At 45.8% G+C, this 23344-nt stretch overlaps 1 protein-coding gene across 6 annotated transcripts in view; it reads right to left on the bottom strand.

Moving 5' to 3' along the window:
• The window catches only part of BRAF (B-Raf proto-oncogene, serine/threonine kinase), a 60185-nt gene that overhangs the window by 25522 nt on the left and 11319 nt on the right, over nt 1-23344 (bottom strand). For 4 of the 6 annotated variants that reach the window (XM_069967331.1, XM_069967340.1, XM_069967368.1 and 1 more), the window contains exons 2-13: nt 18522-18623; nt 16092-16349; nt 12740-12843; nt 10721-10823; nt 9295-9443; nt 8779-8898; nt 7743-7902; nt 6786-6825; nt 3483-3602; nt 1438-1577; nt 1245-1362; nt 755-839 (exon numbers count right to left, since the gene is read on the bottom strand). In XM_069967331.1, coding sequence (XP_069823432.1) covers nt 755-839; nt 1245-1362; nt 1438-1577; nt 3483-3602; nt 6786-6825; nt 7743-7902; nt 8779-8898; nt 9295-9443; nt 10721-10823; nt 12740-12843; nt 16092-16349; nt 18522-18623 — 1499 coding nt within the window. The remainder of the gene's footprint in view (nt 1-754; nt 840-1244; nt 1363-1437; nt 1578-3482; nt 3603-6785; nt 6826-7742; nt 7903-8778; nt 8899-9294; nt 9444-10720; nt 10824-12739; nt 12844-16091; nt 16350-18521; nt 18624-23344) is intronic. The other 2 variants (XM_069967346.1, XM_069967354.1) reach the window with 1 other exon arrangement.

Genomic DNA, 23344 nt, shown 5'->3' with positions numbered 1-23344 from the left:
GCATGTATATTCGAGCCCAGGACATGGCCGCAACTGCAGTTTGGACACAAAAAAACATGACTGCATTGAGGTCGTTCCCTGCAATGCAACTACTACTATATTATCCTTCGGTGTCGTTGTTTCATCCTAGCTCTGCAGCCATACATTCCATTGCAGCCTCTTGGTCATGTGACCTCTGATCAGCCACTATCTTGACTTTCACATATCTAACTGCATCCTCTCCCTTTTAAATCTGCTCTCCATCCCATGATGTATGGTTTTACGTGGGCGGTTAGATACGATACCTGATAGCACAGGGATGGGGAACCTTCAACCCTCTCCAGCTGTTGCAAAACTACAATTCCCATCACACGCGAACAGCCAAAGCTTTAGCTTTGGACATAAAAAAACATGGTTGACCTCAAAGCAGTCATCACTATGCTATCCTGCAGTATCGTCTGGTTCATCCCAGCTCTTCTGCATCCATATATTCCATTGAAGCATCTGGGTCATGTGACCTCTGATCAGCCACTCTCAGATATCAAACTGCATCCTCTTTTTTTATTTCAAATCTGCTCTCTGTCCCATGATGCATCAGTACAGCATCACTGGGTGGCTAGAGTCAATACCTTATAGCACAGGGATGGGGAAACCTTAGGCCCTCCCCAGCGGTTGCAAAACTACAATTCCCATCATGCCCGGACAGCTGAAGCTTTAGCTTCCCCATCCCTTCCTTAGCATAAAGTCACAAGACCTGCAGGCCGAACAGACCTACCTGAGCACGCCAACTTCATTTTTAAAGGCCTGTAGTTGCTGAGGTGTCGGTGCAGTTACATTCAACATTTTTACAGCTACATCACCTGTAATAAGAGGAAAAGATGGAGACGGTTATAGCAGGATTTTAGTATTTGCTCACCTAAACTAGGACGGTCATCTTTGCCGATAGAGCTAAATAGAACAGCAAAGCACATGTCCGACTACCGCAAGGGAGTCCATTCTTGTCTAACCCAATCCTGCAGACAGGGCACAAGTGTCTTTTGTAGGCAAACCCTTGAAAGGGGTAGTCCGGCGGGCAAACATTTTTTGTCACAGAGTCGGGAAGGAGGTCTCTGAACGTGCATCTACCTCCCTGGCTCCAACGCTGTAAATTTCGCTGAAAATTTCTCTAGTCTGTTCCTGACATTCAGGAGTGGCGCTACCATGACAAATACAAATCTGCTGGTCCCAACGCGTTCAGATGCGTTGTGTTATTCTCTTTCACCTACCATGCCACTTTCCCTTATACACAGTCCCAAAGGAACCAGATCCTATCCGCTGGCCGACTGTGATCTGTCCGTCAGGGATTTCCCAGTCGTCGCTGGAGTCTCTACGTCCGAGCGTTTTCTGCAAGAGAAAACCCGGTCAGTGCAGCGGTCACCAGGACATGGTCACTTATCTGCGATACCGAAGCAGACTCACCATCCGACTCCTGTCCTCTGTGGAGGAAGAGGAGGATTTGCGCTCTCTCTGTTGCCCGGGGGATTTTTGGAGAGCCTTAACGCTTGAGAGGGATCCGGGCAGGGAGGCCGGAGGGGTTGCAGATAAGCCTGGGGTGGAGCCTGTAGGCAAAGAGAAGATGTGTATAAGAATAAGGAAAGAGGCAGAGTAGAAAAAGGTCAAAGGGGAAGGTGCAAAATAGGATGTGTGACAATGAAGGGCGGGGGAGCTAAACCTGTGAGGATGTGACCATCACTGACAGTAAGTGATCGTGGGAGACCCCCGGTGATCACTTACTGGAAAGGGACCGACACCATAGGAAGGCAAAACTGGTTCATCAGCAGTGCCAGCTTAAAGGGGTTTGTCTTACTAAACCATGAAGACGTATAGATGGTGTCATCTTCTATCCACTTAAAGGGAACACGTCACTGTGAAAATGCTACCTAAGCTATTAGCACCATGTTATACAGCAGAAAGAGCTGAGCGGATTGATATATATCTTTATGTGAAATCACTGATGTTTCCATGCTAAAAAGTCCAGTGCATTGAGTGACTCCGCCCACTGGACTCCTTCTCACAGAATGGTCAGGGATTTCAATCAATATGTTCCAAGCTATACTGAATCTTTTCCCATAAAGATATATATCGATCTGCTCAGCTCTTCCTGCTCTATAAAATGATGGCGATAGATTAGATAGGGTGAAGTTTTTAAAAAAAATCCCTTAAAAGGGAACCTATCAATGCTATCAGTAAACTAGCCATTCCTTTACATCAGGCCTTATAATGAATGACCTTAGGTGAGGGGTCAATCTGTTTTGTCTACATAAAGTAATCCAAAGATTCCAGAACACTTGGAAAGCTGAACTATTTTTTTTCTAAAAAAAATAAAAAAATAAAATAAAAAATTGTCTGGGATTTAAATTTGGCGATTCGTACAGTTAAAAAAAAAATTAAAAAAAAAAAAAAATATCGCTCATCTCCATTTAGGACTCTTCACGATTTCTGGTTCATGCATCATCCATAGTGATGACACGTCAGATGGTTACGGGGTCAGAAGTCCCGTCTATATGGATAAAATGACCGCTTTAGTCTGTGGGGATAGGGTGAGGCCAGTGGAGGAATTTCACCCCTATAGGCAATTTTTAGGTCAAGTCCAAACCTGAACTCTCAGCATTTGATTACCGGTGGCTGAAGTTGGATGCAGCCCTAGGGAGTCCTGGAAAACATGGACACCACCTATAGCCTATGGCTATATCCATGTTTTACTATACTCCTTAGGGCTGCATCCAACTTCTTCAGCCACCAGAAATCGCTACACCCTGCCCCTTACAAAACAATTCTGGTGTTTTTGTGTTTTTAAGTAACTAACAAATCCTCCATGTCTGAACCCACCCCCTAAAGATTGTCCAATGTCATCCAAAACTTAAGGGCATCATATATAAGCTATAGATATGGTTCCCCTGGGACTACACTATAGTCCAGACCAGGGATGGGGAAACCTCCAGCTGTTGCAAAACTACAATTCCCATCATGCCTGGACAGCCTTTGGCTGTAATTTTGAAACAGATGGAGGTTTCCCATCCCTTGCTTTACTGCAGCTGCAAAACTACAGCTCACAGCATGCTGGGAGTAGTAGTTTTGCAACGGTTGGGGAAACACTGGTCTAGATGCTACAATCAAACATCGGATGGATCACACCACATACCGGCATGCACGATGGGAATACGGACAGTGGTGACGTGTAGCTTGGAGGGTTAGTGACAGCAAAAAAATTTAAGTGAAAATGAAATCTAGTGAAAGGAAAGGTGAAAGTGATGATGTCAGGTTCTAGCTGGATACAGTGATAGGCTACACACAGGACTACAGTGACACATCTAATCCAGCATGGCCCGTGTACAAGACGTGGAGGGGGGAGTAATACAGTACTAGATCAGGAGGGTGATTTTAGGCAATATTAGGGGGCAGGTAAAAAATAAAAAAAATAAAAAAATCATGAAAATAAAAAAAACAAAAAACAGCCCAACTACCTCTGCAAACGGGGTCAGACTCAAAATCAAAGACTATTTCACTGGGGAGAGAATGGAGGAGTGGGCTGGGGTTCCGAGAGTGGTATTTCCGAAGGCAGCGGGTCGGCTGGACCTGGGGGGCTGCGGGAGAAACACAGGCATAAAGAAGGCAAAAAAGTATGAAGAATGGGGAGGGGGAAGGGGGTAAAGAGAGTAGAAGAGGGGGGATTAAAATGTAGTATCGGAAAGGAGAAAAGGAGGGGGGGGGGAGAAAAAGTTCGAGTGAGGGGGCAGAATTAACAAGACATGATTAGCAAATTATTAATCCCAATAAACAGACATTAATATTCACAGATTTTAAATTTGGGTCAATGACTTTGGTTACTACATGGAAGTGGAAGGGGTTAGAACTTTTCGATTGTAGAGTTAAAGGGCAGGTCCGCATCTGGATCCAAAAAAAAAAGACAACTTTGCAAATACAGTTTTGGGTATGCAGGTCCTATGCCAAATCGATAAGTCTCTAAGATTACAGACACAGCCTGCAGTTATACTTCCCATCATTTGTTCCCTACATAGGACAGGTTGCTAATGGAGAGATGGAAATCGGTAACAAGACTTTGCATCAGACTACACTGGGTTCATTTGTAGTCTGTTACCATGGAGACATAGAGCTGCATAGGAGACATACACACAGTTTTCTCAAAGTTGCTTTTTTTTTTTTATTAAATAGGAGCAATACATGGATTAAGAATGTATATAAAGCATGTAAACATGCAGTATATACAGCATACAGAATTGTTTTACATATCAGTTCTGGAAACAGAGCGACAACAGATGTGGCCACCTACGGTTCCCAGCTTTCCCAGACTGCGGAATGTCTAGTGATACAATCACATATACACATGGGAAGCCTTGTCCCAGTGGGGAGGAAAGTCCAACTCACTCGGCAATAATGTTAAAGTGTGACTTATTGTACGAAACTTTGACACGTCTAAAGTTTTTCCCTTGGTCTTGGAGGTCCAGGTGCCGAGAGCCTTATTGATCTCTAGAACGAGTAGGAAGAATGCAATTTCTACCTCCTTCTGAAAACCTATTGCTCTGTCTTCAGCGAGTGTGTGGACAGTGAAGAGAAGCACTCAGCGCCGCTCTTCTCTCTGCTCAGTGGTGGTCTCGGCTCCTGGACCACCACCAAACCAATAAAAACTTCTGGCACATCCCTATGTCAAAAGTTCTCTCAAATAGTTTTAAAGTGAATATACCATTAGGGAAATATTTTTACATTACCTGGTTGGTGGCGGCTGAGGGATCACGGTGGCACGGTCCTTTTTTTTTTTTTTTTTTTCCAAAACGCTATCCAGTTCCCGTGTTCTGCACCATTTTGTTCTTGTGCACCGGTCTGGCACTAGCCTCTATGCACTAGAGGTGGGCCTGGCGCCAACCCCCAAGGTGATGTCCCCTCACCTCGAGGATGCAACCCTATTGATTCTAATGGAGCCACGTCACTGAGGGGAGGGGATACTGTTACACTGGGGGGCGCCGGGCCCGCCTCCAGCGCATATTGCTGGGTTGGCGCGCAAGAACAAAACAACATTGAGCGAAGAAATCAGGAAGAATTTTGTAAAAAAAAAGGACCAAGCTACTGGGATCCCTGTGCCTGAGCCAACTGGGTAATTTTTTTTTTTTTAATTTAAAAAAGTGCCTTCCCTAATGGTTTATATTCACTTTCACCGAACAGGTGATTTTAAGAAACTTTGTAATTGGGTTTGTTAGCCGAAAAATGAATTTTTATCATGAAAAAGTAGTTTGAGGGCGAGTCCACACGTACAGGATCTGCAGCAGATTTGATGGCCCAGAGTTAACTTTGCATTGAATCTGCAACTTTGCCATCAAATCTGCTGCAGAACCTGCACGTGTGAACGCACCCTAAAGCTCTCCCCCCTGTCTTCATGGTTTTCTATGGAGAGGGGGGAGGTGCAGGGAGAGGAGGCACCAAAACAGGACAACAAAGAGTTAATTTACAGCTACATCACTGGGCTATCTCCTCTGACAGTCAGCACTGACCTCTATGACCTCTGAATACCGGCTTTCACACAGGTCCTGCTGTTTAATCCTTTGTTCTCTCCTCCCCCCTCCCCATAGGTTACACAGGGCTCGACTGATGTAAAAGTTGAGATTTCCTGATAATGAGCAGTGAATGAGAGAGGGGGGGGGCTGGGGAAAGGCTTTTTCAATGCAGATAATGGCATATTTGCCTAATAAACACAATTACAAAGTTTCTTAAATAAAATCGCCTGTACTATTGATTTTGGCAAAAAAAAAAAAAAATAATAATAATACAACAGTGACACTTTAAAGTGTGTCTGGGAAAGCCGGGTGACAGTCCCCACAATAGTTTTCACCCAGCTTTTCTAGCAACAGAACAGCTGAAAAACTGGAGAACTGGGCCGCTCCGTGACTTCTATACTGTGGGCAGGCAAATTGAAGGGGGGGGGGAAAAAAAAAAATCTTTATACATTATGAAATGAGTTATAGAATTATAAAAAACAAAAATCTAAAAGTTCATGGGGAGTTTAAGAAAAAAAAAAAAAAAAAAAAAAAAAAAGGGGAAACGGCAGCGTGTGGATTACAGCCGCCTATGGACGTCTGGGAACCTAGAGCAATGCGACATGGGAAATCCTCAGATGTGAGCTGGAACATGAGGACACGGACAGAGACTATGTTACTTCACAGCTGATGGAGACTATGCATGAGGATGGGTTGCACAGACTGATCGATCAATGAAGACGAGCTGTCCGCTCTCCTGCCACGTCTGGCTTAGTTAAAGGGGGTTATCCAGGCTTAGAAAAAAAAAAAAAAACATGGCCGCTCCTGTCCTCAGTTTGGGTGTGTGAGTTTTGCAGCTCCATTCCATTGAAGTGAATAGAGCTGAAATGCAATACCGCACACAACCTGAGGACAGTGGTGGCGCTTTAAGTAGCTGGATAACCCCCCTCAAGTCCCTGGAAAACCCCAGCAGCTTTTCTCTGCATTGTGCCATCCTGCAGTAGTTCCTCCTGGAAACCTATGAATAAATTTGACATCTAGGCGTTACCATCCACTTTGTCAATGAGGCGTGTCCCTGTGATAGTCAGTCCTGATTTGTCAGATAACAAATGGTAACACCCAGTTGTCAATTTATTGGTAGATTTCCAGGAGGAGCAGTACAAGGCAGAGTGGCCTCAGAAGAGTTACTGCATGGGGAACACAGACATGTTGTGAGGGTGGGTGGATCCTCCTTAAAGGGATTTACCAGTGAGAATATATAGGGGGGGGGGGATCACTTACCTCCCTCACTGCGCTGAAGGCCCTGGTCCCGGATTAAGTCCTAAAAAAGAGATGAAAGAGAAGCAGATGGAATCCCAGTGTTTGTCCGTGGAGGTTATAGCCGTACATGGCTGCCAGTACTCTCCCTACTCAGGCAGGGAGAGATGGGGGAGGGAGCAGGCATGCATGCTGCAGCTTGGCACATGATCTAGAGCTGATAGATTCGCTTAAATATCCCCTGTGGTGGCTCTGCAAGGAAACTGCACTTACTGCCAGGTTTCTGCTTAGATTACAACTTATTGCCAAGGAAACCATTCAAAGATAGTCCAGAGTAAAGAACTCCTTAAAGGGGTTGTTCAACATTTTCTTTTTCTTTCGAGTCAACTGGTGGCAGAAAGTTATATTTGTAATTTACTTCTATTAAAAAAAAATCTCCAGTCTTTCAGTACTTATCAGCTGCTGTATATCCTGCAGGAAGTGGTGTATTCTTTTCAGTCTGCTGCCACCTCTGTCCATGTCAGGAACTGTAGGAGAGGTTTTCTATGGGGATTTGCTGCTACTGCTCTGGACAGTTCCTGACATGGACAGAGGTGGCAGCAGTCTGGAAAGAATACACCACTTCATGCAGGACATACAGCAGCTGATAAATACTGGAAGACTGGAGATTTTTTTAAACGGAAGTAAATGACACATCAATATAACTTTCTGCCATCATTGTTTTCTCACTGGAGTACCCCTTTAATTCATTACAGCAGTCATCTTCTGCAGAACCATAACTCCTGCATGATGGGAGTTGTAGTTCGGTTACAGCTGGAGACCACTGAATTACACTGTCCATTCAAATGATTGGGGGTATTACTGAATTCAATGCCCACTGAGGGGTCCAGAGAGCTGCCCTGTCACCCCCCACCACTTATATAGCTTATAGCCAGGGTGACCCCACAATGGTTTTAAGCCACCATCGCTCTGACCACTTACGTCAATATTAACAGGCTCAATGGTGTTGATGTGAACATTGGGGGCGGATGATGACCGGTCTCGCTGGCCGAACTGGTTTCTGTGGTCTTCATCTGCAGGTCGGAATGGCTGGGGAATGGGAATGGACTTGGACGGAGAACTACTTGGGAGGCCGGGAGGCCTAGGAGGAAAACAAAGAGAGGTGTTACTGCACATTAATAGTCCTGGGCAGGAGGCTGGCGGACATTGTCCCCTTTAAGAGAGAGAGAGCATCGCAACATGGAGGAGACCTGTAATGAGGCGGTGGCTGGGAGGGAAGAGGAGGAGGCGGCGGCTGGGAGGGAGGGAGGAGGAGGCGGGGAGGGAAGAGGTGGCGACGTCCGTCCTTATGTTGATGTGGATCACTGGGTGCGTCGGTGGGTATGTTTATGTAGCAGAGCTGTGTGTGTCTATTGAGGCCTGTGTCTGTATATTGGTATAGTAGCACTGTGTGTCTGTGGATATCTTTTTGTAGCGGAGCTGTATGTACGTGTACTTTCATATAGCAGAGCTCAGTGTGTATGATACAGCAGAGCTGGGTGTACTGTGCGCACAGCTGTACATGAGTGAGTATAAGGTACTGTCATGGAGAGTGTTGAAGTGGACCTGTCATATCAATACATTTGACCCCTTCTTTGCCTTAGACCATCTGGGAAGTTTATTTAGCATGAAAGATTTTTCCCTCTGTTTTCAGTCATCTAAACCAGGGGTGCGTCTTACACAGCAAGAGATCTGGTATGTCCAATACTGGGGACGGTAAGGCTAGGTTCACACTGCGTTTTCAGCATACGTTTAACAGACAAAATAGTAGTGTCAACAGTACCCAGCGCCAGGGATAATCCCAAGCGACAAGACACCGGCCACAGATTACACAGAGGAGAAGTCTCTTTAGCTTGTTGCCTTTTTGGCTTCTCTTTGTATTAAGACAGAATAGGATGACCAATTCCTGGGGATCAGTCTCCCCCCCCCCCCTTCTATTTCCATGGATCTAAAGGACAAGAATACAGTTAAACCTTACCCGCTGATATCTGGAGGGGGCGAGGGCGAAAAGGATTCGACGGCTTGGGTGACCTCCTCGAAAGGACCTTCATCCTGAGATATTGGGTGGTGTTCAAAGAACTTTGAGACAAACAGCAAACTGGGAGATAAAAGAGAGATGACAGAGTTGTGCAAGGTCCAGAGGTATACAGAAGGTGTAATGCGGTCACAAACATGGCTGCTGTCATGACACAACTGTGCTACTGAAGAGGTGTAGAAGCCAGTATATAACCACCTAGCTGCTACAGTCACTACTGACCAAGGCATCTAAGGGGTTAAAATGATATTTTCACCCCCTTTACTCTCGCTTCATTTCATTGGTTAACTGTCACCTGGGCTCCATCTCCTGGCTGGGGAGAGGGACCAGCTGTGATTAAGCTCCGCCTAGTTGACACTGTCCACCAATGAAATGAAGTGATGTTAGAGCAGAAAGACGACAGAAAAGTTTTATACAGGTACCTATCACACATAGAGTAAGGGGGGGGATGTGACTTACTCGAGTCGGTCGTAGTTGACGCACATGAGTGGCACCTCCGTGCTGCATCGCTGGTGGAACTTGTACCCGCATGTCTGGCAGCGAAAACCCTGGAATAGCAGCTTCCGGCAGAAGTCACAGAACGCTAAAGTGAAGAAGGTTTTACGTACCTGGAGACACAAAACGATAGTCATGTCAAAACTTTACAAGTCATCACTTAAACAATAAACACATACATGGGGGGGGGGGCTGGTTTGCTGGAGGAAAACAAAACAAAACAAAACACCTAAAAACAAGGCCATAGGGATGTAGAAGGATGGAGCAGCGTGGTTGATAACACAGGTAAATGGCATCCTGGTGGATGGAAGAACACTGACATGACGTCACTATGGAGTGTCATAAGTCAGAGTCTTCCCGACGTATACCGAGCCCAGAGCCTGAAATACTACTTATATCCTGCGTTAGAGGCTTCACAAATCCTTACACAAAGCTGAAGAGTAAAAGAAAACTTTCCCGTCCCAACACCTTTATCTTATCTAAAGGGGTATTCCACTCAAACATAACTTTGGATATGTTGCTGCCCATGGTGAGACTAACAATTCCTTCCATACTTATCATCTATTCAGTCTCCTTCCCCCAGTTCTCAGCTGCTGCTCTCTGCTGAATACACAAAAATCTGTGTGTGAACCTCTCTCTGTCTCCCCCGCCTCACCCCTCCCTAACAGAGACAGATAATTTAAACTCGTCCCTGGCTGGCTGTATCTGCAACATTGTATCTTCTATGTAATGCTGGGAGGGTTACTCTGAGGTCAAGCTGCTAATGATCTCACCCTCCTAGCATTACAAAGAAGCTACAATGTTACAGGTACAGGCTGCCAGGGACTTGTTTACATCATCTGTCTCAGAAGGGGGGGGGGGAGGAGGGGAGACAGATTAAAGCTCACTCACAGATTCTTGTGTCTTTAGCAGAAAGCAGCAACTGAGAACTGGAGGAAGGAGACTGAATAGACAATAACACGTATGGAGTGAATTGTTAGTCTCACCATGGGCAGCAACATATCAGAAGTTATGTTTGAGTGGAATACCCCTTTAATATGAAGCTTGTATTATGATGTTTTGCAGCAGCCGGGTATTAAAGGAGTAGTCTTATCTCAGCATGTCATCCCCCGTACACAGCAGAGGGTGTAACATGCTGATCAGTGAGATGTCTGACTGCTGGGACCCCAAACAATCTGTAGAACAGAAGGGAATGTGTGTGGGGGGCGCACCATAAAACCATTCTGTTCTACAGATCGTGGGGATCCCAGGGGGTCGGACACCCACCGACCAGCATGGCTGTGGATACAGGATGAGATGAGAATCCCTCCTCTGCAGGAAGAGACATAGCGCCGCTTAGCTCTGTATATATGATATAATATGACATTACACATCCTTCCATTGTACCTACAAAGTTATGGGTGGTGAGCGGTACGTTCTCCAGAACCTCCACGTGCAGCTCCTCCCCGGTCAGCCAGCTGATGTCCGTGTCCCAGCCGATTGGTTTCTTTTCCCTGTTGGGATAAAGCAGGTTATATACTATATACCAGGGGGGTCCAAACTCTACAGAAAAACAAGAACATAGACCACCATATAGTGACACCCGGGGGTTCAAGGGGTTATCCAGCTCTACAAAAACATGGCCACTTTCTTCCAGAGACAGCACTGCACTTGTCTCCAGTTTGGGTGCAGGATTTGTAACACAGTTCTATTGAAGTGAATGGAGCTCAACTGCAAACCGCACCTAACCTGGAGACAAGAGCGGTGCTGTCTCTGGAAGAAGGCCGCCATATAGTTGTAGCGCTGGATATCCCCTTTAAAGTAGAAGTCCTTTGTATTGAAGTACTTCCTGGATAACATGGTGATGTCACTTCCTGGATAACATGGTGATGTCACTTCCTGGATAACATGGCGATGTCACTTCCTGGATAACATGGCGATGTCACTTCCTAGATAACATGGCGATGTCACTTCCTAGATAACATGGCGATGTCACTTCCTAGATAACATGGCGATGTCACTTCCTAGATAACATGGCGATGTCACTTCCTGGGTAACATGGCGATGTCACTTCCTAGATAACATGGCGATGTCACTTCCTAGATAACATGGCGATGTCACTTCCTAGATAACATGGCGATGTCACTTCCTAGATAACATGGCGATGTCACTTCCTAGATAACATGGCGATGTCACGACCCGACTCCCAGAGCTGTGCGGGCTGTGGCTGCTGGAGAGGATGATGGCAGGGGGACACAGGGCACTGGAGGGACACTGAGCATCCCCCTGCAGCCACAGCCCGCACAGCTCTGGGAGTCGGGTCGTGACAGCACCATGTTATCCAGGAAGTGACAGCACCATGTTATCCAGGAAGTGACAGCACCATGTTATCCAGGAAGTGACAGCACCATGTTATCCAGGAAGTGAAGCCTTGATGCAGTAGGAAGTGCAACAGGGAAAAAAAGCGCTGTATAAGCATTTCCCGTAATAAGTGTATATTGGTGATTTGTATAACTTTTCTGGGGCAATACAATACTTTAATAAAAAATTTTGACGGACTTCTCCTTTAATAGTGATCCAGAGAGGGAGACAAGATACGCGCTCAGATACAACTCTAGCAAGCATGTCTGTCAATGGGCCCATGTCCTGGCCCGCTGGCCACACTCCGAACCCAGAGACAGACGCTGCTGTATAGAAGTGATGCACAGCAAGTTACGCCAAATGTTTCTATAGTTTTAGACGAATTACAAGATTGCAACACGTCCGAGGAACCGACAAAGATCACTGTAATCTACAAATACGTTGTATGAAAAAAGGAACAAATAAAATAACGCGCTGTGCAGCCCTTCTATACAACGGCATCTATCTACCTGGTTCATACAGACCTTAAAGGGATCTTTTTTTTTTTTTTTTTTTTTTTCTTTCAAGTCCACTGGTGTCAGAAAGTTATACAGATTTGTAATTTCCATCTATTTAAAAATCTCCAGTCTTCCAGTACTTATCAGCTGCTGTATACCCTGCAGAAATTTGTGTATTCTTGTGCTCTCTGTTGCCATCTCTGTCCATGTCAGGAACTGTCCAGAGCAGCAGCAAATCCCCATAGAAAACCTCTCCTGCTCTGGACAGTTCCGGACATGGACAGAGGTGGCAGCAGAGAGCACTGTGTCAGACTGGAGAGAATACACCACTTCCTGCAGGACATACAACAGCTGATAAGTACTGGAAGACTGGAGATTTTTAAATAGAAGTAAATGACAAATCTTTATAACTTTCTGACACCAGTTGATCTGAAAGAAAAACAAATTCTGCTTGAGGTCCCCTTTAACTGAGCGAGTGCATGCCATAGCTGGGGATTTCAGTGACGAGACCCCCCCCCCCCCCCCATCTATTGAACATTGATCCCATACCGTATAAAACAGAATTTTCTTACCCGTCTTGGACCCTGTAAACCGCACAGCATTCTGGGATAAGACCTCGCATCATCAGCGCTTTCTTTAGACTGTCCCGTACGGTGACGCCACATCGGGCCGGTACCTGCAATGGCAAATAGACCGCTGACTATGATACAGAGTCTGTGACTAAGGAAACCTTCAGGCAGGATACTAGGCCTCCGACGCCTATACACCTTAGTCGGACCCTCTGACTGTGCGGCGGCCTCCCCACTCTCCCAACAGATGATGATGGTGATGGGGAGAAGGGTCGGCCATGTTGGATTCTTACTGCCCAACCCTAAGTGATAGGTCAGACCAGAGCACTATGGCTGAGGCTTAGCCCTCCCATTAGGGCTGGGTGATATGGGCAAAAAATAAATTCTCAATTATTTTTTGCTAATTATGATGGGTGTAGTAGTAGAGGCATAGTGGATAAGGGGTGTAGTAACAGTAGAAGCATAGAAGATGAGGGGTGTAGTAGTAGATAAGGGGAGTAGCAGTTTTGAGAGAAGTAGTTCTATCAGGAGTGGGGGTAATAGTAGCAATAGTAGTGGGAGTAGTATTGGGGGTAGTAGTAGAGCAGTATTAGTAGTATTGGGGGTAGTAGTGGTAGTAGTATTGGGGGTAGTAGCAGAACAGTATTGGGGGTAGTAGTAGAGCAGTATTTGTAGTATTGGGGTAGTAGAGCAGTATTGGGGGTAGTAGCACAGCAATATTAGGAGCAGTATTGGGGGTAGTAGTAGGGCAGTATTAGTATTGGGGGTAGTAGTAGGGCAGTATTAGTATTGGGGGTAGTAGTAGAGCAGTATTAGTAGTATTGGGGGTAGTAGTAGAGCAGTATTAGGGGTAGTAGTAGGGCAGTATTGGGGTTGTAGTAAAGCAGTATTAGTAGTATTGGGTTAGTAGTAAAGCAGTATTGGGGGTAGTAACACAGCAGTATTAGGAGCAGTATTGGGGGTAGTAGTAGAGCAGTATTAGTAGTATTGGGGTAGTAGTATTGGGGTAGTAGTACAGCAGTATTGAGAGCAGTAGTAGAGCAGTATTGAGAGCAGTAGTAGAGCAGTATTGGGGGGTATTAGAAGAGCAGTATTGGGGGGTATTAGAGCAGTATTGGGGGGTATTAGTAGAGCAGTATTGGGGGTAGTAGTAGAGCAGTATTGGGGGGGTAGTAGTAGAGCAGTATTAGTATTGGGGGTAGTAGTAGGGCAGTATTGGGGGGGTAGTAGTAGAGCAGTATTGGGGGGTATTAGTAGAGCAGTATTGGGGGGGTAGTAGTAGAGCAGTATTGGGGGGTATTAGTAGAGCAGTATTGGGGGGTATTAGTAGAGCAGTATTGGGGGGTATTAGTAGAGCAGTATTGGGGGGTATTAGTAGAGCAGTATTGGGGGGTATTAGTAGAGCAGTATTGGGGGGTATTAGTAGAGCAGTATTGGGGGGTATTAGTAGAGCAGTATTGGGGGGTATTAGTAGAGCAGTATTGGGGGGTATTAGTAGAGCAGTATTGGGGGGTATTAGTAGAGCAGTATTGGGGGGTATTAGTAGAGCAGTATTGGAAGGTATTAGTAGAACAGTATTGGGGGGTACTAGCAGAGCAGTATTGGGGGGTATTAGTAGAGCAGTATTGGGGGGTACTAGCAGAGCAGTATTGGGGGGTATTAGTAGAGCAGTATTGGGGGGTATTAGTAGAGCAGTATTGGGAGGTATTAGTAGAGCAGTATTGGGGGGTAGTAGTAGAGCAGTATTGGGGGGTATTAGTAGAGCAGTATTGGGGGGTATTAGTAGAGCAGTATTGGGGGGTATTAGTAGAGCAGTATTGGGGGGTATTAGTAGAACAGTATTGGGGGGTATTAGTAGAGCAGTATTGGGGGGTATTAGTAGAGCAGTATTGGGGGGTATTAGTAGAGCAGTATTGGGGGGTATTAGTAGAACAGTATTGGGGGGTATTAGCAGAGCAGTATTGGGGGGTACTAGCAGAGCAGTATTGGGGGGTATTAGTAGAGCAGTATTGGGGGGTACTAGCAGAGCAGTATTGGGGGGTATTAGTAGAGCAGTATTGGGGGGTATTAGTAGAGCAGTATTGGGGGGTATTAGTAGAGCAGTATTGGGGGGTATTAGTAGAGCAGTATTGGGAGGTATTAGTAGAGCAGTATTGGGGGGTAGTAGTAGAGCAGTATTGGGGGGTATTAGTAGAGCAGTATTGGGGGGTATTAGTAGAGCAGTATTGGGGGGTATTAGTAGAGCAGTATTGGGGGGTATTAGTAGAGCAGTATTGGGGGGTATTAGTAGAACAGTATTGGGGGGGGTATTAGTAGAACAGTATTGGGGGGTATTAGCAGAGCAGTATTGGGGGGTATTAGTAGAGCAGTATTGGGGGGTATTAGTAGAGCAGTATTGGGGGGTATTAGTAGAGCAGTATTGGGGGGTATTAGTAGAGCAGTATTGGGGGGTATTAGTAGAACAGTATTGGGGGGTACTAGCAGAGCAGTATTGGGGGGTACTAGCAGAGCAGTATTGGGGGGTATTAGTAGAGCAGTATTGGGGGGTATTAGTAGAGCAGTATTGGGGGGTATTAGTAGAGCAGTATTGGGAGGTAGTAGTAGAGCAGTATTGGGAGAAGTATTGAGGGCAGTAGTAGAGGACGCACACAGTAACAGGCACACTACTCACACCATAAAGCGGGCACCAGCTCCATGTTTCCGGTGCTCGGAGGAGCGGCTCCCCGTTTTGTGGGTGCGGGCGGCGATCTTACAGGTGGATGGGGTCCGGCGGCGGACCTCCGGGCACGGGCTGACTGTGGTGATCCCACAGGTGGATGGGGCAGGGGCGATAGTGTATGTAGGTAGGCAGGGGGTGGGCGGCTTTGTGCAGTCCAGCTTTGACATGCAGGAGGAGCAGCTTGCCCAGAGCCCCACTGCTCCCCCTGCAGGTTGGAGTACATTTTTCTTCTTTTCTTTGAAAATCGAATTTACAATTTTACAAAGAAATTGAAGCAGATTCTCAAAATCTAGGCAAATTAATTCAATTAATCGCCCAGCCCTACCTCCCATTAAGAACTCATATGTGGTTGGCCGTGTATGGGACGGATGGAAGAGGCAGCCATTATAGTGTAAGTGTAAGTGTAACGCCCCCTCAGTTATAGTCCAGGGCTGCACCTCTGACCCACACTGCTTTATTGTGACAGCTTCATGCACTAGAAGACATTAGATCAGGGGTAGGGAACCTTGGCTCTCCAGCTGTGGCAAAACTACAACTCCCATCATGCTCGGACAGCCAAAGCTCCAAATGGGAGTTGTAGTTTTGCCACAGCTGGAGAGCCAAGGTTCCCTACCCCCGCCTTAGATGGACACTCACCACTGTGCGCTGTTTGTTAGGTAGGAAGACTCGGACGATGGGTTTCTGAGGAGACTTGGGATTAATTCGGGAGAGGTCGGAGGGGTTCTGTAGGACGGATAAAGATGAAGGCGCTAGAGACAGGGTGGAGGGGACGGAGGAGAGAGTCATTTCTGAAGACAGGGAGGAAGAAGAGTCCGTGCCGTTCCCCATTGACTCCAGTAACTGCTGCTCCCTCTGCTGGAGGGCATCGAGCTTGCTTGTGTATTCTTCATAAGCCTGGGAGCGGGACAGACAGACAACACTAAAATCAATATACAGGATATAATACACAATCTTAAATGAAAAAAAAAACACAAAAACGTGTCCATGAATAATAAAATAATACACGTATCTTAAAAGCGAATTTGTACCAAACCCCTCCAACCACTGATACGGTTTGGTGTTTGAGTCATGTGACTACAGACTTGCTTTTAAAGGGGTGATCCAGGACAGAAAAACATTCCCGAAACAGCGCCACTCTTGTCCTCAGGTCGTGTGTGGTGCTGCAGCTCAGTTCCATTGAAGTGAAAGAAAAAAATGCAGATTTGTAATTTACTTCTATTTAAAAAGTTCCAATCTTCCAGTACTTATCAGCTGCTGTATGTCCTGCAGGAAGTGGTGTATTCTCCCAGTCTGACACAGTGCTCTCTGCTGCCCCCTCTGTCCATGTCAGGAACTGTCCAGAGCAGGAGAGGTTTTCTATGGGGATTTGCTGCTGCTCTGGACAGAGGTGGCAGCAGAGAGCACTGTGTCACAATAGAAAGAATACAGCACTTCCTGCAGGACATACAGCAGCTGTTACGTACTGGAGGACTGATTTTTTTTTTTACAAATCTCTGGCACTTTCTTTCTGACACCATTTGATTTAAAAACAAAAAATCTGGAGTTCCCCTTTAAGGGATAAGTCAGGGACCTGCTGTTCCCAATTATACACCTCCAGAAGACCCTCCAGTTATACACAGAGCTGCGTCTACATTAGGAGTTAATGGCCCTTTAAATTGGCAGTCATGAGGCAGACTAGGTGGGAGGTGAGCAGACGCAGTAAACAGGCGGCCGGGCCAAGCTGTCCGGGGAGATAGCAGGGGTGAAGGATGAGGGCAGAATAGTTTGGGAAGCTCCGAACAAAGTTTATAGAAGTTTCCTCCTAGGTTTATATAACACGGAGGGGGATAAATCCTGTAGCCCTGACAGAGCCGAGGATCCACGACGGGTAAAAGAGAGAGACGCTAACCTCAACCTAAATACAAGTTATTGCTCCTTGTTTTACAAAAATACAACTCCCAGAATGCCTTAAGGGTGTCGATTTAGTATAAGCGTCTATAGTCATCTTCATTAAAGGGGAACTCCAGGGGGGGAAAAAAAAAATTCAGATAAACTGGTGCCAGAAAATTATCTAGATTTGTAGTTTACTTCTATTTAAAATTCTCCATTCTTCCAGTACTTATCAGCTTCTGTATGTCCTGCAGGAAGTGGTGTATTCTTTGTGCTGTCATCTGCCACCTCTGTCCATGTCAGGAACTGCCCAGCGCAGCAGCAAATCCCCACAGAAAACCTCTCCTGCTCTGGACAGAGGTGGCAGCAGAGAGCACTGTGTCAGACTGGAGAGAATACACCACTTCCTGCAGGACATACAGCAGCTGATAAGTACTGGAAGACTGGATTTTTTAATAGAAGTAAATTACAAATCTGTATTATTTTATGACACCAGTTGATCAGAAAACATCCCCCCAACCCCCCCCCCCCCCCCGAGTACCCCTTTAAGAATACAATAGACCACAGTACCCTATTGCGTAGACCTTAATATGTCAACTACTGCATCAATACTGAGGGTCCAGCTGCTGAGATGCTGGTAGTGCTGGCAGTGGTCACTTCAGGTTAAAGGGTACCTGTCTCTTTAAAAGACCCCCCTGCACCATAAGCAGAGCTCTGAAGCCTGTGTGTTTTGGGGTTGGTGGGGTCTCTACATCAAGACCCTCATCAATCAAAACTTCTGAGGGCAGAGTTAGAACATTTAAAGAGACAGATAACCTTAAAGGGGTTATTCAGCGCAACAAAAACATGGCCACGTTTCCCCCTCTCTTGTCTCCAGATTGGGTGGGGTTTCAAACTCAGTTCCATTGAAGTCAATGGAGGTTAATTGCAAACCGCACCTGAACTGGAGACAAGAGAGGGGGAAAGTGGCCAAGTTTTTGTAGTGCTAGATAACCCCTTTAAAAAGAAGTCATACATGGCGGTGATTGAGATGAACAACCATTCATGTTATATATGGATAGCCGCTGCTTAGTGGACCCCTGCTCTGACTACAGGGGGTCACTATAAAACAGCTGATGGGACAACCCCCATTTATTGGTTACTAGTACATTCTCCTCAACATGGAAGCAGTAAAGCATCCGAATCCACTGAACTTACTTCGACGTATATTGAGGGGGGGTTGTGCTCGCCTCCGAACTTGTCCAGGAGGGCTTCAATGTGCTCTTGTGTTAACTTTATCATCTGCTTGATATTCCAGATCTGAAAAGAAAGGGGAAAAAAAAAAAAGGATTGAGATACGAACAACAAAAATTTGGGAAAAGTGTTAAACACTGTGCCCCCGCAGGGAGAAAGAGGTACTGCACAATTCTATATGAAATCCAATACTGTAGGAGTAATGCAATGGTGACACGCCGGGTCCTCCAGAGTGATGGCCCGATTACACGGAGGAATAATCTGCTGAATCTGAGGGCAGATCATCGCTCCGTGTAATAAAGACAACGATCATCGGCTGATTGTGTCTTTAGGTCCAACCTTCGGCTGTCAGGACACGCTGGGAGTTGTAGTTCCACAACAGCTGGAGAGTCAGATGTTGTAGAGAACACGGACATAAAGCAATGAGTGAGAACAGTGTAATACCTCATTTCGCCTGCTGGGGCACTGTAGGGAAACTGAACACCAATGATTACATTACATTATATTATCTCAGCAATACGCCTCTCTTCCTAAGAAGGTTAAACCTTTTCTTACAGCTAAGTGTCCTACATATGGGGAAGGGGGGGTGTAATCTACTATTTAAAAATCTACAGTAGTCCAGTACTTATCAGCTGCTGTGTATGTCCTGCAGGAAGTGGTGTATTCTTTCCGGTCTGACACAGCGCTCTCTGCTGCCACCTCTGTCCAGAGCAGGAGGGGTTTTCTATGGGGATTACTACTGTTCTGGACAGTTCCTGACATGGAAAGAGGTGCCAGCAGAGAGCACTGTGTCAGACTGGAGAGAATACACTACTTCCTCCAGGACATACAGCAGCTAATAAGTACTGGAAGACTGGAGATTTAAAAAAAAAAATGTAATTACAAATCTATATAACTTTCTGAAAGCAGCTGATTTGAAAGAGATTTTCACTGGAGTACCCCTTTACAAGCCAGTCACCCCCTCCGCATCAGACCAAACTTTTTATATACGAAATCCTTGGAATGACATTACCAGGAGACTATTTGCACAGATGTTTGCTCGCTTGTGCGTAGAAAGACGAGTGCCCTTGATCTTTGTGTCGCTAAAGGGATTAAAGGTCAATATAAATAAAACCGAAGCCAAAAAGGAGAGAGAGAGAAGTCATCTGGGTGTTTGGATCTGCAGAACGGAGAGGAGGCGGAGCCATAAACACATTTGTCACAGAGCCGTCTCATCCACTCACGCAACCAGCAACGATGGGAAGCCGGTGTGCATATACTGGGGCTGTGGTTATACGCCGATAATCGGATACGGTTAATCCCTGATCGCCACCATCCCATGAGAGTCCAAATGTATAGTTGTGCTAAACAGCTCTAGGTGGTCACCCACATCAAGGCTCTTCGAGGGGTAGTCATCCTCTCTGGTGGACTAGCCTCTGTACTCGTTTTACTAACTAAATCGTGCAATAATCAGTTCGGAGTTTACAACCCCTGATCCTCCTGTGATCACAGTGATCGCACCACCCCTGATCCTCCTGTGATCACAGTGATCGCACCACCCCTGATCCTCCTGTGATCACAGTGATCCCACCACCCCTGATCCTCCTGTGATCACAGTGATCGCACCACCCCTGATCCTCCTGTGATCACACCACCCCTGATCCTCCTGTGATCACAGTGATCGCACCACCCCTGATCCTCCTGTGATCACAGTGATCGCACCACCCCTGATCCTCCTGTGATCACAGTGATTGGACTGCTGGGATCCCCATGGGTCCTAGTATAGTGGGGCTGTGGCTAGTTCTGCCTCCCTCACAGTCGAGTTCTTGAGATTCCTAGGGTCGCCCTCAAGCTCCGGTCTGATGAGACTAACCAGATATACTAGTTCCATCCGACAGGTTTCAGGCCCTGCAGCATTGTGGGCGTCATGGGGATTAGTAGTTTCTACATGACACCTGCCAAGTGCAAGAGACAGGTGAGAAGTGTCCTTTAAGATTTGGAGCCTACACCGATTAACCACTACGTTACGACCCGCCACAAGACCTGTGAAGGTGTCCTATGGTATCTGCACTGAGATGACCTTTTAAAGTATCACTGTCTTTTAACTTTTTTTGCAGAAACCAATAGTACAGGCGATTTGAAGAAACTTTGTAATTAAGTTTATTAGCCAAAAAATGCATTTTTATCATGAAAAAGCAGTTTGAAGCTCTCCCCCCTGTCTTCATGGTTCTCTATGGAGAGGGGAGGGGTGGAGGGGAATGAGGCACCAAAACAGCACAACAAAGAGTTAATTTACAGCTACATCACCGGCTATCTCCTCTGAAGTCAGCACTGACCTCTGAATAGAAGCTTTCACACTGGTCCGGCTGTGTAATCCTTTGTTCTCTGCTGCTGACTAATCTCCCTCCTCCCCCCTCCATAGATTACACAGGGCCCGACTGATGTAAAAGAGTTGAGATTTCCTGATAATGAGCAGTGACTGAGGGGGGGGGGGGGGGACCTGGGAAAAGGCTTTTTGAATGCAGATAATGGCATATTTGCCTAATAAACCCAATTACAACGTTTCTTAAAAAATTGCCTGTACTACTGATTTCTGCAAAAAAAATAAAAATTAAATTAAATTATAATTCCTTGACACTAAGGTTTGCTTCGTTCACTCGTCTGTAATGGTTCTACGGTCCGGAAAAGCACAGATCCATCCAAGTGTTAAGACTTAAATTCCCATGAATCTGAACCGCAATCTGGACCATATAAGCGGACGTCCTATTTTTTGGGCAGACCGGGCATATGCACAGACCATAGAATTCACAGTCATGTTCAATGGCCGTAGACTAGAATACATCATATACTGTCTGTAATTGCTAATGTGCAACTGTGGACAGTTTTCTTTTGGACGTGTTCAAGAGGCCCGAGTCCTTCTATTGTCTATCACACCTAGCAGTAACTTTTTAAGCAGTTTGTGCTAGGTACTGACTCATATTTAGGGATGATCGAACATCTGGAAATCTTAGGTTCGATCTAACTCGAACCTTCTGCATTTGATCCCCGATGCCTTCCCGTTCTGTGGGGAAGGTGGAGACAGCCAGAGTACCGCCTGGAATTCCGTGATACAGCCTATTACCTAGTCTGGCAGTACGAAAGCTCAACTGACTGTTCATGGCTGCCCAATACATCCTGCCCCTAGAAGGCGCTATTGTCCCCGGATAATCCGTGCTGTATTTACCTCCTGCTTTCACAGCTGACTGGTGTTGATCTGGGCTGAGCAATGTGGTATAATACTGAGGATTTTCTTTCGGGTGGTTGAGCAGAGTTCTATATTTGATGCAACCACAAATATGTATTTCTTATAGGCAGCAGATCGTACCACGGTCGGTAGAATATATTATGTAGAACTAAAAGTCTTTTTTAAACTCATGAGGGCCTGTGTATATGGTACCGCTAGCATAAGGGGCCGATCACTTATCTCCAGTGAAGTGGGCACCAGGGTTGAACAGTCATGCTTAGTTTTAAGCCTAAACCTATGAAAAGACAGCGTAGACTGCATGGCTATTATTTTCACTAAATGGTGTATAAAGATAGGGATGACATGGAAGGTACTGCATCAGAATCATAAAAGGAAAGGGATGACATGGAAGGTACTGCATCAGAATCATAAGGCTAGGGATGGTATGGAAGGTACTGCATCAGAATCATAAAAGGAAAAGGGATGACATGGAAGGTACTGCATCAGAATCATAAAAGGAAAAGGGATGACATGGAAGGTACTGCATCAGAATCATAAAAGGAAAAGGGATGACATGGAAGGTACTGCATCAGAATCATAAAAGGAAAAGGGATGACATGGAAGGTACTGCATCAGAATCATAAAGGAAAGGGATGACATGGAAGGTACTGCATCAGAATCATAAAAGGAAAAGGGATGACATGAAGGTACTGCATCAGAATCATAAAGGAAAGGGATGACATGGAAGGTACTGCATCAGAATCATAAAAGGAAAGGGATGACATGGAACTGGAAGGTACTGCATCAGAATCATAAAAGGAAAAGGGATGACATGGAAGGTACTGCATCAATCATAAAAGGAAAGGGATGACATGGAAGGTACTGCATCAATCATAAAAGGAAAGGGATGACATGGAAGGTACTGCATCAGAATCATAAAGGAAAGGGGTGACATGGAAGGTACTGAATCAGAATCATAAAGGAAAGGGATGGTATGGAAGGTACCGCATCAGAATCATAAGGCTAGGGATGACATGGAAGGTACTGCATCAATCATAAGGCTAGGGATGACATGGAAGGTACTGCATAAGAATCATGGGGAAAGGGATGACATGGAAGGTACCACATTAGAATCATAAGGCTAGGGATGGTATGGAAGGTACTGAATCAGGCTCCATTTAACATAAGGATGGTCTGTGCTTTCATATAATGACCCAATGTGCTACTATTATAGTATTTCTATAGAGCAAGGAATGGACTGCTCCCATCTGCCACATTTTCCATCATAAACAGTCATAAGAAAGTACCAATGGACCCCATAGACTTTATCTTGCTATGCAGGTTCCTCGTCACATCTGTGATGAAGCCTAATGGAGCCCCTGTGCAAGTCTTACGCAGAACCCTCTGGGAGAGCAACCACATTGTGCGACGCTGGTGTCATCATCTTCATAGGCATGACTGTGCAAAGACAACATGGATAGGTGACAAGACCCCATAGATCCTACAGGGATCCCGATCGAGTGAGTCATTGAGGCACCATTCAAAGTCTAGGAGGCTGACAGAAACAGCCATGTGGTGATCTAGT

This window comes from Dendropsophus ebraccatus, chromosome 1 (assembly GCF_027789765.1).
Source record: "Dendropsophus ebraccatus isolate aDenEbr1 chromosome 1, aDenEbr1.pat, whole genome shotgun sequence".
Classification (NCBI taxonomy): Eukaryota; Metazoa; Chordata; class Amphibia; order Anura; family Hylidae; genus Dendropsophus; species Dendropsophus ebraccatus.
This window is presented reverse-complemented; position numbering and strand designations above follow the sequence as displayed.